At 44.8% G+C, this 17,617-nt stretch overlaps 2 protein-coding genes across 6 annotated transcripts in view; one reads left to right on the top strand and one right to left on the bottom strand.

Moving 5' to 3' along the window:
* Positions 1-17,617, bottom strand: part of LOC108373527 (polycomb protein PHO-like) — a 189,550-nt gene that overhangs the window by 158,284 nt on the left and 13,649 nt on the right. The window lies entirely within an intron of this gene.
* On the top strand, positions 12,645-17,365 carry LOC108373557 (uncharacterized). Its single transcript, XM_017629474.1, has 2 exons — positions 12,645-14,470; positions 14,542-17,365. Exons 1-2 carry the CDS (start codon positions 13,118-13,120, stop codon positions 14,548-14,550), a joined length of 1,362 nt encoding a protein of 453 aa, XP_017484963.1. The 5' UTR covers positions 12,645-13,117; the 3' UTR covers positions 14,551-17,365.

The raw sequence follows: 17,617 nt of genomic DNA on the forward strand, positions 1-17,617 counted from the left end.
CCGGTAGCGAAGACACTCGAGGCCTTGCTACTCCCGTACTTCACAAACCACTTGACCCCAGCGAAGCATCAGCATGGCTTCCGTAAAGTGCACAGTACAACAACAGCACTTAACGCCATAAACATTCAGATAACTCATGGCCTTAACTGTAAACGTCCCTGTGAGAGAACGATTCTAGTAGCGTTGGACACGTCCATAAACCTAGCTGACCCAAGTCGCCAAAAATCAATAAAAATTAGCTAGGAATTAGGTGTCTTTAGGAAATTAACTATTTCTGCATTTCAGAGTTTATGACTAGAGACCTGGTGGCAATCCAGATAATGACGGATCTGTGCGGGAGATCAAGAGCGGTAATAGTCGCATCGGCCTACTATGCAGGCGATTCCGCCATATCACCGGAGGAAATTAAAAGACTGGTAGAGTACAGCCAAAAAAGATGCCTTCCATTGGTCATTGGGTGCGATGCCAACGCGCACAGTGTGCAGTGGGGCAGCACTGACACCAACATTAGAGGTGAGAGATTACTAGAATTTTTACTAAGTAAAGACCTTAGCATCTTTAATGTGGGTAGCAAGCCTACGTTTGTAACTAGGGTAAGAGAGGAAGTTCTAGATATTACTCTCGGGAACAGCTGGGCTGATGATTTGATCTCGGACTGGAGAGTCTCTTCGGAGCCCTCGATGTCGGATCACAGAATCATACAGTTCTCCCTTGAGGCCACTATGAACAGAGGTACACCCAGCAGGAATCCTAGGAAGACTGACTGGGCTAGTTATCATAACTTTTTAGAAACCAATCTAAGTACCATAAAGTTAGAGAACAGGGCGAAACGATGGGTGGAACTGGAGGCAAAGGTTGGCAGCCTAAACGAGGCAATAAGCAATGCTTATGTATCGAGCTGCCGACTAGCAGAACCAAGGGGTCAAAAACGTAACCCATGGTGGAACTCCAAACTCTCAGGCCGCCGGAAAGAGGTCAGGAAACTCTTTAACCGGGCAAAACGGACTGGGAACTGAGACGACTACTCGTCAGCCCTAACCACCTACAACAAAGAGATTCGCGAAGCCAAGAGAAATAGTTTCAGGAGATTCTGTGAAGGCATCAGCTCCACTCCGGAAGCTACGTAAACCTAGCTGACCCACACATTTTTGCGAATTTCTCGGAAACCAATGGAGCTACTAAATTAGTTTCGGTGGCGTTGAAGAACACCTAAAAGACACCTAATTCCTGCATATATGTATCTCGAAAATTAAAAAAAAAAATTAAGATTGTTCAGCTAGCTTAACAGCGCTGAGCTAACTGAAAAATACATTTTTGCGAATTTCTCGGAAACCAATGGAGCTACTAAATTAGTTTTAGTGGCGTTGAAGAACACCTAAAAGACACCTAATTCCAGCATATATCTGGAAAATTTAAAACCTAAATTTAACGATGGGTCAGCTAGGTTTACGTAAACCTAGCTGACCCACACATTTTTGCGAATTTCTCGGAAACCAAAGGAACACCTAAATTAATTTTGGAGGCCCTAATTAACACCTAAAAGACACCTAATTCCTAGCTAATTTTTATTGATTTTTGGCGACTTAGGTCAGCTAGGTTTATGGACGTGCGTTGGACCTGTCAAAGGCTTTTGAGACTGTCAGCCATTCCACGCCACTAAAAGATATAGAGGCATCCTCTCTTCCACAGAGGCTCAAACGGTGGTCGGCAAATTATCTGAGTGTTCGACACTCGGCGGTAATGTTTAGAGACAAATCGAGCAAACTTAGAAAAATAAAACAGGGGGTTCCACAGGGTGGTGTCCTTTCCCCACTACTGTTTAACTTTTACATTTCAAAACTCCCACAACCACCAGGAGTCGCGATTGTCTCTTACGCCGACGATTGCTCGGTCATGGCGACTGGGAATGGAATTGATGACTTGTGTTCGAAAGTAAACGGATATCTCTCTGACCTTTCTCGCTTCTTCACTGCAAAGTGTCTAGCCCTCTCCCCTACGAAATCCGCTGCGACCCTGTTCACAACCTGGACGAAGGAGGTCAGGCTACCGCTAGGAATTCACGTCGATGATACACCAGTTCCGACGGTGAATAATCCTAAAATACTCGGAGTAACATTCGACAGCCTGCTCTCCTTCTCCGCGCACACAACCGCTATTGTCAATAAAGTACAGAGCCGCAACAAGGTCCTCAAGTCGCTAGCCGGCAGTACTTGGGGCAAAGGCAAAGAAACGTTGCTGGCAACATACAAGGCTATAGGCCGGCCGGTTGTACACTACGCAGCACCAGTGTGGTCGCCGGGGACTAGTAGGACGCAGTGGACGAAGCTACAGACGGTACAAAATACAGCACTCAGGACAGCGACAGGATGCCTCCTGATGACACCAGAACACCACCTCTACGATGAGGCAAATATGCTCCCAATTAGGGAGCACAACACGATGCTCTGCAAGCAGTTTCTTATTGGGAGCCACACCCTATGGACTGACCCCATAGAGGCTGCACGCTTCTTGGGGCTGCCGTTAGTGGAACTCGACGACAACGACTGAGATATCAGCCGATCTGGGCGGGGTTGTTGTAGCCGCTACAACAACAACAAGGTTTCTGGATCACCTGGTTTTTGCGATATATTTTCAATAAGGATACCAATTTCCGAAAATAAATTTTCTAAACTTTTAAATAATTTTCCTTCAATTACTTGTGAACCAGATTACACTAAACTAGTGCAACACCAAACGGTTCACAGAATGGAAACAAAAGGAGTGCTACATTTCTATAAATCGTCGTCTTGATCCAATTAAATTTTAAATTGCAAAAACAGAATTTGAATTTTTAGTTAATAATAAAAATATAATAATTTAGTTAAAGCAGATATATGTAGACCTTCACACTCTCACATTCCAGTTCCTTAAAAAGAACCAAATGATGGGAGACCTCGTGGATATTACAGAAGACTTAATTGCATTACTATTCCGGATCCTCACTAGCATGATTTGACTACTGATTTAAAGAACAAACAAATATTTTCAAAAAAGGTGGTGAGAGGTGCCACGCCTTTCTCTTACGGCCACTGTCCCTTTAACCACCACCCTTATAGGAAAGTTTCCCCGCAAGTTTTTTTTTCAAACTGAATTGCTAATTTAATTGAAATTTGGGGTACGGTTTATTGTTTTACCAATGATTTCTGGCTATTGTGTTCGAATGGGTGACTCGATCTAAAAAAAATTTACACAAGCTTGCAGTTATTTTTTTTTTTTTGGTCACTAATTTATAAATAGATTCGTTCTGAAGTATACACTTTTTTGTGAATTTCGGATTGAGTTCTACGCAAAAATAGTGTAGATAACGCAGTCCCTCTTCTCAGGCAACACAGAAAGACGAATTTTGCGTGGTAAGGGTTATAATCCCTAAGCGCGGCCAAAGGCTGCCAAGCAGAAAGTGCTACGCAAAATTACTGTGGTCAGCGTAGCAGGAATTGGACTGATGAGGATTATTTTTCCTAAGCGCGGCCAAAGGCCGGCAACACGGAAAGGTAGTCTGCAGAAAAATACTGTTTCCCAAATTTATATTTCTGGTGTCAAATGCTAATTTTAGACCACTTTCCAATGGTTCCCCAGGAGTCTGTGTAAGGTTTCGAGGGGTCGATAAACAGCATATCATAGCGACCGATGCTGACGTTGGCATCAGACCATCTGCCCATAGTCCCTCGCTAGGGCAAGCACCTTGTCGTTGGTGCGGGGGCTTAGCTGTATTGCCGATCAGCCCCTCTCTGGTCTGGGGCATCGTGGACGCGCTCGTCGCTTTTGCGCTACCTTGTCTCCAGATTGGGGCAGCCGGCAAACGGTGACCAAGAACTGCCACCTCCTAATCCAGGGTATTACGCGACACCGTGCCTATTGGACGGTATGCAGCAAGGAGGGAATAAACCGGCTGTATTATAACGGCGCCTCTTCGACACCGGGCCGCAGCAAGGAGTAACGGTGGCCTCACCGCGACATGGGGCGCTGGCCCGGCGGATCAGATGAGATCCCCTTTTAATATTTTGACTGTTGAGCTTGCCTCGTCCAGCAGGCAGTCGTACGGACAAGATGATCACAACTAAAAAACAAAAAACACAAAAACAAACAAAACAAGTGCGAAACCAATCGCAAAAACAGGAACCACCACAGCTACAGCATCAGCAAGAGCTACAACAACAGTAAAAGCTACAAATACACTAGCAGCTACGAAGACTGCAATGTCAGTGGCACAAAAGGCACCGACGGCCAAGCTCGGCAGTACTTTGCTAGGCGAAGGTAAAGGAAAGGCACCAGGCGTAGGGGAAGCTTCCTTGAGAGTCTAACCGAGGAGGAGGCTGCCCTCTTTATCGAACACGCCAGAGAAGATGAGATGCCAAGCACTTGCAGTGACGACGTGGATGGGGCACAGCTTCGTTCAGAAGGCACTAAGGGAACAGAGGCTCTGATCCCAGAAACTAGGCACCGCTCCGCAAGCAGGAACCGAGATGACATTGGGCGTCGCTCCAGGAGTCGTGACCACTTCGGGAGCCATGACCGCTCTGGGAGCCGAGGCCGATCCAAGGGTCGGCATCGCTCGAAGAACAGGCATCGCTCCTGCAGCGCAGGTCTCCTAGTCCGACCTCTTCACACGAGTCAGGGTGGCAGTTGCAAGACAGCAATAAGAGAAGCCGCAGGTGTAGACTGCCTCCACTACCGCCATCCGGTCAACCGGGAGCCCTTGACGACCTCACTCTGAAATAGGTGCGCTACTCAGAGGTGAAAACGGTATCGTAGTTGGTGACTTTAACGCACACCACGATCTTTGGCACTCAAGCCTGTCAAATGATCGTAGGGGAATACATCTGGCTGAGCAGATAGACGATTCGACATTCTGCACAATGAATGACGACGCACCCACCAGGATTATGGGCAGCTGCTGCAGCTTGCCAGATCTAACAATTGGTCTGGTCTGATAAACAGCGTATCATGGCGACCTATGCTGACCATAGCATCAGACCATCTGCCCATAGTCATCTCGATTGATAAAGCTGCCGACTTTGCTTCCGTGGATCACCGGACCTATGTCAACTTTTCTAAAGCTGACTGGAAAGGCTTCGCGGATGTTACTGAAGGCGCCTTCACTGCACTGCCCATACCAACCCATGTTCACGTAGGTGAACGTAAGTTCCGCAGGGTTGTCACTGCTGCTGCAGCTCGCTTCATCCCAGCAGGATGTATTAAGGATCCACATCGGAACTTTCCTGCTGAAGCGGCTGTTCTAGCCGATGAGCGCGACAACCTTCGTCAGGCCGACCACGGAAATCCCCGTATCAGGGATCTCAATTCGGAGATTCGGCAACTTGTGAACGTACATAAGCGGAAGAAATGGGAAGAGCATTTGAAGACCTGTAACTTCGCCTCTGGTGTGAGCAAGCTTTAGTCAACCGTGAGGTCGTTGCCCAACCCGACGAAGCGTGACGACAGAGTCGAAATAGATTATGGTGCCAACGCTTCGTCGGACCCGGAGCGATGCGAGAGCTATTTTAGCCGGCAGTTCATTCTGCATTTTCCGGTGGATAAAGCCAAACGTCGAGTGACCAGAAGGCTGCACAAAATGCAAAAACCCAATGCGCCTCTTGTTTTCACCAGCGGTGAGGTAAGGGTAGCCATCGGGAAGGCGAAAGCCTCCAAAGCCATTGTACCCGACAGAATATGCATGTTGATGCTGAAAAATTTGGGTCCTGCGGGAGTAGCGNGACGACGCACCCACCAGGATTATGGGCAGCTGCTGCAGCTTGCCAGATCTAACAATTGGTCTGGTCTGATAAACAGCGTATCATGGCGACCTATGCTGACCATAGCATCAGACCATCTGCCCATAGTCATCTCGATTGATAAAGCTGCCGACTTTGCTTCCGTGGATCACCGGACCTATGTCAACTTTTCTAAAGCTGACTGGAAAGGCTTCGCGGATGTTACTGAAGGCGCCTTCACTGCACTGCCCATACCAACCCATGTTCACGTAGGTGAACGTAAGTTCCGCAGGGTTGTCACTGCTGCTGCAGCTCGCTTCATCCCAGCAGGATGTATTAAGGATCCACGTCCGAATTTTCCTGCCGAAGCGGCTGTTCTAGCTGATGAGCGCGACAACCTTCGTCAGGCCGATCCCGGAAATCCCCGTATCAGGGATCTCAATTCGGAGATTCGGCAACTTGTGAACGTACATAAGCGGAAGAAATGGGAAGAGCATTTGAAGACCTGTAACTTCGCCTCTGGTGTGAGCAAGCTTTAGTCAACCGTGAGGTCGTTGCCCAACCCGACGAAGCGTGACGACAGAGTCGAAATAGATTATGGTGCCAACGCTTCGTCGGACCCGGAGCGATGCGAGAGCTATTTTAGCCGGCAGTTCATTCTGCATTTTCCGGTGGATAAAGCCAAACGTCGAGTGACCAGAAGGCTGCACAAAATGCAAAAACCCAATGCGCCTCTTGTTTTCACCAGCGGTGAGGTAAGGGTAGCCATCGGGAAGGCGAAAGCCTCCAAAGCCATTGTACCCGACAGAATATGCATGTTGATGCTGAAAAATTTGGGTCCTGCGGGAGTAGCGTACCTAACGGAGGTCCTCAACCTGTCTACGGCCGCTCTCGTCATTCCAAACATCTGGAAAATGGGGAGAGTGGTCCCACTGCTCAAACCGGGGAAACCAGCCAACAAAGAAGTCTTATCGCCCGATAACCCTCCTTTCCCCGGTAGCGAGGCTACTCCCGCATTTTACGAACCACCACCTGACCCCAGCGAAGCATCAGCATGGTTTCTGTAAAGTGCATAACACAACAACAACACTTAACGCCATAAACACTCAGATAACTCGTGGCCTTAACCGAAACCGCCTCTGTGAGAGAACTATTCTAGTAGCGTTGGACCTGTCCAAGGCGTTCGACACTGTCAGTCATTCAACGCTACTAAAAGTTATAGAGGCCTCCTCACTCCCACAGGGACTCAAGCGGTGGTCGGCGAATTACCTGAGTGGTCGACACTCGTCAGGTTTATTAATCGAGATGACTATTCGCAGATAGATAGATAGTTAGTTGGTTGGGTATGACACTGCGACCAGTAGGTCTATTGTGTCCCTAGCTGATCACAACACCTCAACCAGACCCAGAGTGTCTATAAATTTCGTAATAGACCCCGGGGACTGTGAGAGTATGTTTTCCTGTCTTGGCCAGACGTGCCCTATGCTCCTATACCTCCTGCGCGCAGCGGCCTCACACTCCATAAGAAGGTGTAGAGGAGTCTCTTTGGCCGCATGGCAAAACGACACAGGTCGCTGGACCAGATACCTAATTTATACAGGTGCCCTCTGAGCCTACAGTGTCCCGTCAGAAAACCTGTAATAATTCTTATAATATATATAATATATATTATATTGCTCCCGTAATGCATACACATGCCAGACGTTGAATCTTAGAGAGGGTCTGCGCCTCGCCATTCCCATAGTAGTCCTGGAATACCAAGCCACCGCACCATAAGTCACTATAGGTCTCACTATCATGGTGTACATCCATCTGAGAATCCTCGGAGAATTTACCCGCTAGACGTTTGCACACCATCATCGCTCTCGTGGCCTTAGAGGTGACCGCATCAACATGGGCCCCCCACAGAAGCTTGGAGTCCAGGGTAAGCCCCAGATACTTAACCTCTGTGGCGGCATTGATTATGGCCGCGTCCAAGGTCAAGTTCCTCATCCCCTGGAGCTTTCGTTTCTTGGTGAAGGGGACTATAGCTGTCTTAGAAGGGTTGATATTTAAACCTACGTCTGCACACCACCTTTTTGCAAGGTTAAGACCTCTTTGGACGATGTCACAGAGAGTACTTGCGAACTTCCCTCTAGCGATAATCGCGTACCCTTGGCAGCGGACGCCCTCGTTAGTAAGTATCTGCAGGAGTTCGTCCACAACTAAGCTCCACAGGAGAGGAGATACATCGCAGTATCCGTTGATCTCCTCACCCTGTACGCGTGCTGGTTGGAATGCAGAGGGGTTTGTTTCAGAGTGTTAAACCTGATTTCGAGGTCAATAAGTTTCTCCATAGCCTTTAGCATAAAGGATGTGAGACTTATCGGCCTGAATGACTTGGCAAGATAGTAATTTCTCTTACCTACCTTCGGAATGTGAGAGAGTGCTAGGCTGTCCATCATAATATCCACAAGATGTGGAAGTAGGAGCTCCCCGCCCTGCCTCAGCAACACTTCCAGTCCGGAGGGGATGGCCTGAACGTACGGAATATCGCGTCCCTGGTGGTGGGAATGGCGTCCAGAAAGTGAGCCGACAGCAGGGCGAGTGCCCTTTCATGTTCAGTACCTGAAAAAGTAGGTTAGGTAGCCTAATAGCCAGCCTAGTCCCTGTGTTGTCTATCGCTAAGGCTTTATGTAGCCTAGCAGCTGCAGGAGTAGATGCGATGTTCTTACAAAAGGTCCTGAAGCTGCTACGCTTGGCCTTTCTTATAGTATTTTATCAGACTGACTGAGTACTCCTTCCAATTCCAGGCGCGATTCGCCCTGTTGAAAAGTCTCGGCACCTCTTTCCTAAGAACTGAGAGTTTCCGTGACCACCAGGGAGACTTAGCTTTCCCCTTTAGCATTGACACGGGACAGCTGGAGCTAAAGGCATCCAAAATATTGCCGTGCAGCTTGTTGACCCTGCCCTCTAACTCCACACAATCCACCTTTCCATGTTGTGCCTCTACCCTGGTTAAGTTCAACCTAAGTACCTCTTCATATTTACCCCCGTCTGTTTTCCTGGGGTTTCTCTTTGGGTGACCTGTCAGAACCTCAGCTCCCAGTGCAAATCGGATAATCCTGTGATCCGACAGTGCGGGCTCAGATGAGACCCGCCACTAACCGATCAGAGGACTGGCCAGTCTGTTGCTGAGAGTGATGTCAAGTACCTCCTCTCTGACCCTAGTTATGAACGTTGGTTCATTACCGACATTGCGGATGCACATGTCTTCACTAATAATGTATTCTAATAGGCACTCACCCCTACGGTTTGTGTCCGAGCTGCCCCACTCTATATTGTGGGCGTTCGCATCGCAGCCGAGAATCGCCGGAAGTCGTTTCCTGCGGCAAAATTTCAACAGCTGTTGTACCTCATGAGGCGGCACGTTGGCGTTGTCCCCCAGAAAGTAGGCTGCAGCCAAGACCACCTCCTGTTTCTTCCCGTTAACCTTTAAAGTAGCTATAGTATATATATTATATATATTATAAGAATTATTACAGGTTTTCTGACGGGACACTGTAGGCTCAGAGGGCACCTGTATAAACTAGGTATCTGGTCCAGCGACCTGTGTCGTTTTGCCATGCGGCCAAAGAGACTCCTCTACACCTTCTTATGGAGTGTGAGGCCGTTGCACGCAGGAGGTATAGGAGCATAGGGCACGTCTGGCCAAGACAGGAAAACATACTCTCACAGTCCCCGGGGTGTATTACGAAATTTATAGACACTCTGGGTCTGGTTGAGGTGTTGTGATCAGCTAGGGACACAATAGACCTACTGGTCGCAGTGCCATACCCAACCAACTAACTATCTATCTATCTGCGAATAGTCATCTCGATTAATAAACCAGCCGACATTGCTTCCGCGGAACACCGGACCTATGTCAAGTTTTCAAAAGCCGACTGGAAAGGCTTCGCGAATGTTACTAAAAAAACCTTCACTGCACTACCCACACCAACCGGCGTTCACGTACGTGAGCGTAAATTCCACAGGGTTTTCACTGCTGCTGCAGCCCGCTTAGTTCCAGCAGGCTGTATTTCAGATCCCCGTCCGCATTTCCCTGCTGAAGCGGCTGTCCTAGCCGATGAGCGTGACAACCTTCGTCAGGCCGATCCCGGAAATCCCCGTATCAGGGATCTTAACTCGGAAATTCGGCAACTTGTGAACGTACATACGCGGACGAAGTGGGAAGAGCATCTGAAGACCTGCATATACGCATCTGGTGTGAGTAAGCTTTGTGCAACCGTGGTCATTGTCCAACCCGACGAAGCGTGACGACTGAGTTCAATAACCCTCTCCCCTACAAAATTCTCAGTAACACTCTTTACCACCTGGACGAAGGAGCTCACACTACAACTGGGATTTCACGTCGATACCAACCAATTTCGACGGTGAACAACCCGAATATACTCGGTGTAACCTTCGACAGTCTGCTCTCCTTCGCGGCGCATACAACCGCAATTGTCAACAAAGTGCAAAGCCGCAACAAGTTCCTCAAGTCGCTAGGCTAGCCGGCAGCACCTGGGGGAAAGATAAATAAACGTTGCTGGCAACGTAAAAGACAGTTGGCCGGCCAGTTCTGAACCATATAGCGCCTGTGTAGTTACCGCAGACCTGCCAAAACACGGCACTCAGGACAACGGCAGGATGCTTTCCGATGTCGCCGCAACATCACCTGCACGACGAGACCCATATACTCGCCGTTAAGGAGCATAACACAATGCTCTGCAAACAGATTCTAGGTGGGAGCCACAGACGTGGCCACCCAAATAGAGGTTCATCGCACAACCTCTGGACCCGACAGCTTATCTACAAGCCTTGAAATTTACTATATCTGTGCACTAATTTATTAAAGTAAAAGTGAACTTTAGCGGAACCAGGCGTCCAACTCCTTTTTGCGTAGGCGGCCTTCGGCAGCACTTAGGGATTATAACCCTCAGGCAGTAGAATTCTCCTTTCTGTGTTGCCAAAGAAGGGGGACTGAACACCTTTTGCAGAGAACAACTTTCATTTACTCCATTTATTTGCGTCAAATTCATAAAAACTTGGTGCGAAAAGTGCAAAGTGCAAGTGTTATTTGCGAATAACTCTTAAATTAATTAAAAATCTTAATCTAATCCTGGTTCCCGTAAAGTGCACTACTACCTTTATTAATAATGTCGGTTGGAAATATGGTATTTTTTGCAAATTTCCGAGCTGAGCTGTCAAACAAAAAATATCCAATTAATATCTCTGCAAAAGGTGTTCAGCCCCTCTTCTTCGGCAACACAGGAAGCAGAATTCTATTCAGTGAGGGTTGTAATCAGTGTTGCCAAGCCAAAAATGTATCCAAATGTATCCAATTTTCTTTTTTTACATATACATCTCATAATTTGTAAGAAAACCAAACATTTTCATAAAAAAGACATAATTTAACCCGTCTTAAGGACTTGGAATACATGTGCATAAAATGAAACATTTGTAATTTTAATTTATAAAGTACATTTTTTGTGCATAAGTATTTTGCAAAGTAAATATAATAAATAGCAAGTACACTCTAAAAAGAGCATGCAAAACTACTACTGAAAAGTATCTATTTTTCAACAAGAATCTGTATAAATATACGTATAAGATGTTCAGTATTTGATTTTGAACTTGAGATCTTTAAAATATACACATAAATACACATATATAGAATGTTTAAAATTGCAAAAATTTTCAAACTACAAATACATTTGAGTAGTCTACTTGCAAAGTGCGCTATGTAAATTTTTTCGATTCTTAGTTTTTGGCGGATTACGTACCAGTATTTAAAGTAGTTTCATGTCCACNTGTTATGTTATAATTTTATAAGGCTCCTATTTATCCAAATTTTCAGGTAATAATAAAAAGGATTCAATTTAAATGTTAATTGTTGTCGTAGTCGCTTTTTCAAATTTATGGCTTTCTATTATAAAATCACATAACGCTGTTTGCAAGTGGACTACTCATTTCCTACTAATAATAAACATTACTTTATTTTAAACATGTTATGTGTCATTTTGCTCTTGCGACAAATTTGGTATGTAAGAGTAAACAGGCAATGATTCATTTTATTACACGGCGTGCGAATTTGCACACATTAAAAGAGGAAACTGGTTACCTCTCTTAATATGCGCAAATAAACAAAATTTTTTTAGTGTATTTAAAGTCTTTTTAGTAAAATTCATAAAAGTCTCCTTAAATAAATCAAAGTTAGTTTTTTAAACTACATTGAAATCTTCTTTCTTTTTAAATTAACAAATGAAAATATGTGATATGAAAGAGATTACTACAGAAAGAGTATAATTTACTTTATATATATCGTCGTTTAAAGTACAAAACCGCGTATCGTCATTCTGCAAAACCGCGTAACTGACATTTGCTGCCAAAAATTGGATTTGCTCACACAAGCTCTTGGCTCAATCCTTATCCATTCGTCCTGAAATATACTAGCCAGAAATGCGATTGCTTTATAAAAAAGAGAACCATTTTGAAATATAAGTGTTTTTACTCTAGAAAATAATTTACGCAACGTCACATACGCGGTTTTGCTTTTTGTTGATACGCGGTTTTGTACTTTAAACGACGATATGTATATTAAGAAAGCACCCTTTAAGCTAATTAAAGCAATTGCGCGTATACCTATTTTGGTGAGATCTCTTCATATGTTCATTGCTTCGTTCACAAAAAATAAAATGCTTTAATTTCACGCTTAAGTAGCGATTCTTTATACGTTCAGAAAACGTAATGCTTTCTACCATCTTTAATGAAAATCGATTTTTGAACGAAAAAAACTTTATAGGAAATATAAAATTTTGGCCTATTTAAAAAAGTATCCACAGTTATACTGACCGGAAAAAATAAGTACCCCGCAAAAATTCGTCTAAAAATGTATCCAATTGGATCTATTTAGATCCAAGCGGCCTCCCTGGTTATAATACAAAAGCAAAGCACAGCGAACGGACGTGTTTTGGACTGCTCCGAAATAGTTTATAAATTGTGATATTTTGAAACTCAACGGAAAGGAAAAATATCGAATGTGTAACATTGGATAAAACAATTTCATTCAGTTAAGTTTCGGAGTCGATAATGCAACCCTGCTCCTACTAGTTTAAGTAAATTATTGTAATGCAACCCTGTAAAGAAAATGAATAAAGAGAAAAGGAGGAAGATGGCGGTCACTTCCTTTTGGGCGAAAGAATAGAGGACACGCATTAATTGACTAAAAATTCAATCCGCGGTAATCCGCTAGCTAAATCCAAGGTAAATAGCAATTTTACAGCTCAGGTGTTGGGTTATTACCCCGATCATCGAATTTCATCAATAATTTCAAACAATCACGAGAAATGGCCAACCCACGCGAGGATATAACCAAGGCCTTACAACAAGCTGGTGTGGCGTTCCCACCCTCAGCCACGACGCAACAGCTACGTAAACTTCTGCTAAACGTGGTTTGTGATAATAGGAACACCACTACCTTTGCCGATACCGCTGATGCCGCATTTACTGCCTCAACCAACACTGCCGGCACCATTGCCGACATTGCCGTCACCGCTGCCACCACCGCTTATACCGCCGCCACCACCGCTTATACCGCCGCCACCAACGCTGCCGTCACTACCGCTGTCAATACCGCTTCCATCACTACCGCCGCCGCCGCCACCGCTGCCAACACTACCGCCGCCGCCGCCTCCGCTGATTCTGCCGCCACCACCACCGCTGATACTGCCTATTCCACTGCCGATACCGCCGTCTCTATCGCCAATAACACTGCCGCTCTGGTATCTGAGAATGCCACTGAAATAGCAAGGTCAGTACTCACTGAACTAAACGCCGAAGTGACGGCCCTTAAAAAGCGCTTGGAAATACTTACGCTACGCAGACAGATAGAAGAACTGGAGCGCCCTCCCAATAGTAGACGACGAGGTCGCCTGGAATTCGGCGATATTGAGCACGCTCTGCCTAAATTTAATGGCGACGACGTAGCTTACCACGTTCGCCATTTTCTGCGAGATTTTGAGGAAATAATGGAGTCCTCAGGGGCTGACGACAATTTTCGCTTGCTTGCCCTGCGCCGGTCCCTAACAGGCACAGCGAAGGTATTTTTATCGACCACGGCCGCCCTAAATTACCAGGCGCTAAAAGCAGCGCTATCAAGCGAATTCGACGTGGGAATCACAAGGCAAGAAGTGTACAAAATGCTGTCGCAGCGACGCTGGAAGAGGAAAGAGGAGACGCTCCACTGCTACACGCTAACCATGCAGGCCATTGCGAAGCGCGCCAATATCGCCGATACGGAGCTGATAGACTTCATAATAGACGGCATCGGGAACACTACCCCGCATGCCCACATCCTGATGACGGCACGAAGCGTAGAGGAATTAAAAACCCTTATAAACCGGTATCAACACAAATATTTCGTGACCGGGGCGGTGCAGCCATCTAACCAGCGGCAGACAACGGCGCCGAAACAAACGGACGATTCGAAGCTGAAGTGTTTCAACTGCTCCCGGAACGGGCATATAAAACCAAACTGCCCATTCCCACTAAGACCGGATGGTTCCTGCTTCAGGTGCTGGAAGATGGGCCACGACCATCGCTCATGTCCAAATCCAGCAAAGCTTCTGAAGAGACGCGAAGTAGCCACTGTCGCCGAGGATGAAGACGACCAACCAGGTGCAATTGGCGCTTTTAACTCTGTGAGTATAGCTTTTAAGACAGTTACGGTTCCAATTACTTATAAGGTAACCTCTCTTTTCGATACTGGCAGTCCGATTAGTTTTGTAAAGGCATCACTGGTCCCAAAACAACTAGGGAAAAAACATATGGTTGATAGAGGCCCCAGTTATAAAGGCATCGGTGGAAGCAAAATTAAAATACTTTATAAAATGAAATGTACAATTGAATTCTTGAACAAAAAAAACGAAATTGAATTAAATGTTATTGAAGACAAAAGCATAAATTTGCCAGTTATTTTGGGACGTGATTTCCTCAGTAAGTTTAACATTTGTCTGACTAGCGCAACAGATAGTTCCACTAAGAAAAAATTGCTCGAAATAAGAAATGTTAACGACCATAGTTTGTATAAGTCTGAGAAGTTTGTAACTGATCCCAACGCACACTTCCCTATGACGGTGTGATCGAGGCCCATCGAATGAGAACGTGGCGGCAGCAACCGGAAGTGTGCGTTGAGGATACAGATCAGGACCCCTTAGCGATTAGTTGAGTGATTTTATTCTGATCGAGGCCGATCTTGTGTCAGGTTTGGCCGAGTTGTAACATTGGATAAAACAATTTCATTCAGTTAAGTTTCGGAGTCGGTAATGCAACCCTGCTCCTACTAGTTTAAGTAAATTATTGTAATGCAACCCTGTAAAGAAAATGAATAAAGAGAAAAGGAGGAAGATGGCGGTCACTTCCTTTTGAGCGAAAGAATAGAGGAAACGCATTAATTGACTAAAAATTCAATCCGCGGTAATCCGCTAGCTAAATCCAAGGTAAATAGCAATTTTACAAATGTGAATGTTTCCCTACAACGTCGTGTGTTGTGTTTGGAAGCGGGTTTTAAAGATAAAAAATGATAGTGACACTAATTTTTAAAACAAAAATCTGCGGTGATTACTACAAAAGCCCGGGAACTGTTTTTGCCGTGAAATAAGCAAACCAGTGAAAAGAGGACCGAAGGCGACTTAGTGTATACAAACGGGCAACAACAAGGCGATATGCCCGACAGCGACAAGTGCAAAGGCGCAATACGGGGAGAGACGTTGTTTCGGTGCGAAGGAGTGTGCGGAAGAGCTTATCACTCAGAAACAAAATGCTCGGGCATAGACAGTTTTAAAGCAACAGTGATTGGGACGCATCCAATAGTTAAATTCATTTGTGTGGAGTGCGTTACATACATACACAATGTTGATTTAGTTATACGTGATATTCAAGAAAATGTGCACAAAAACAACACATACTTCAGAGAATATAAAAGTGAGTTTGAAGAAGCGTTAAAAACAAACCAAATGGAAATGAAACAACTACTGGTGGAAATGGAAAAACGGTACAACGAAAGAATCGAAGCTCTAAGAGCACAGTACGAAGAGTTTTCCAAAAAAGCAGTGGAGGTTACCAAGGTAAGGGAGGCAGCAGAGCAGCTAAGAAAACAAACAGAGGCGATCGGGAAAGAGAACGTAAAATTCTGCAACGAAATGAGGAAAATGGTAAAGGAAAATAATAACGACATACGACAGCAAATGTCATATGCAAACGCGGTAAAATTGAACAAGCAAGCAACCAAGGAAGTACCGGAAATAACGAAGCGAACTCCTATTATTGTGAAGCCAAAAACAAAACAAAATAGTGAAACAACTAAAATGGATTTGAACAGCAAAATTAACCCTGAAGATATCCAATATCAAAACTGGTAAAAATGGAATAATGGTTACTGAAAGTGCAAATGAAGTAAAGCGAGACAAAATTAAATCAATAATGGAGAAGAATATAAGTGATAAATACGAAATTAAAATACCGCAAACTTACAGACCAAAGTTCGTAATAACAGGGATGAATTTTGAGATACGATAACGAACTCATCGATTGCTTAAGAAAACAAAATAAATGCTTAGAAAAAGGTGACATGAAGATTAAAAAACAATATGTTATAAAGGGAAAGCACAATAAATACCATAATGCAATAGTTGAGACTACTGAAGAGTTCTTTGCGAACGCCTTTAAGCAAGAAAAAATCAACGTAGGATGGGAACGTTGCAAATTATTTGATGCAATTGACGTTACAATGTGCTTTAAATGTAAGAGTTACAACCACAAAGCTGCAGAGTGCAAAAATGAAGAAATTTGTGGACAATGCCTGGGAAAACATCGAACAAAACTCGACGAAAAAAAGAAAAGAATAGGATATTAGCAGCTAACGATAAGTGAACTGAAAACACCTTCTGAAGGCAACGGGAAACCACTGAGGGAATATCTTCCCAAGAAAATTACATACATACATGAACCAAATAATCGGACAACTAAACATAATAATACAATGCAAATAGCAACGTGGAGCGTACGCAGTTTATACGAAGCTCGCAAATTAGACAACACTATTAAAGAATTTAAAAGACTAAAAATAGATATACTTGGCATAAGTGAGACATGGTGGCCGCTAAACGGGCAAATACAACAAGACGGCGTAAAACTTTATTATTCCGGAAATGAAACACAAAGACACAGAAACGGAGTAGGTATAATGATGAACAAAAAATGTTACGATAACGTTAAAGTGGTTCCGTTCTCTGATAGATTAATGCTTATAAAATTAAAAGGAAAACCAATTAACCTTAATATAATACAAGTTTATTCCCCAACCGCTGATTGTACTGAAGACGAGATAGAAGATTTTTATTCAGACTTAAACGCTATAATAAAAACAACAAAGAAACACGAAATTAATATACTAATGGGAGATTTCGAAGCCAAAGTAGGTAAAGAAGCAACAATAAACGTAACAGGTGAATTTGGACTAGGCGGCCGTAATGAACGTGGAATCCATTCCCACGACAGCCGGTTCTACGTACCGGAATGACTCGGGTTTCACCCGACCAAGGGCTGTTGTTTCGGCGATCTAACCCCGTTTAGGTCGGCGAAGTATCTCAGAAGTTGTCCGTCCATAGGGCAACATTCACTACGCATTCTCCTACTCAGGGCTGGCATCGAGTCAAACCCTGGGCCAGAAATATACACCTGCTGTGTATGCCGAAGACGATTACACCACAACTCCACCTCAGTCAAGTGTAATGCCTGCGAGGGGTGGAGTCACCTCAGGGTCTGCTCGGGACTACGGACACACAGAC

The sequence above is a fragment of the Rhagoletis zephyria genome, unplaced genomic scaffold (assembly GCF_001687245.7).
Source record: "Rhagoletis zephyria isolate East Lansing unplaced genomic scaffold, Rhagoletis_zephyria_1.1 Rzeph_scaffold_00082, whole genome shotgun sequence".
NCBI lineage: Eukaryota > Metazoa > Arthropoda > Insecta > Diptera > Tephritidae > Rhagoletis > Rhagoletis zephyria.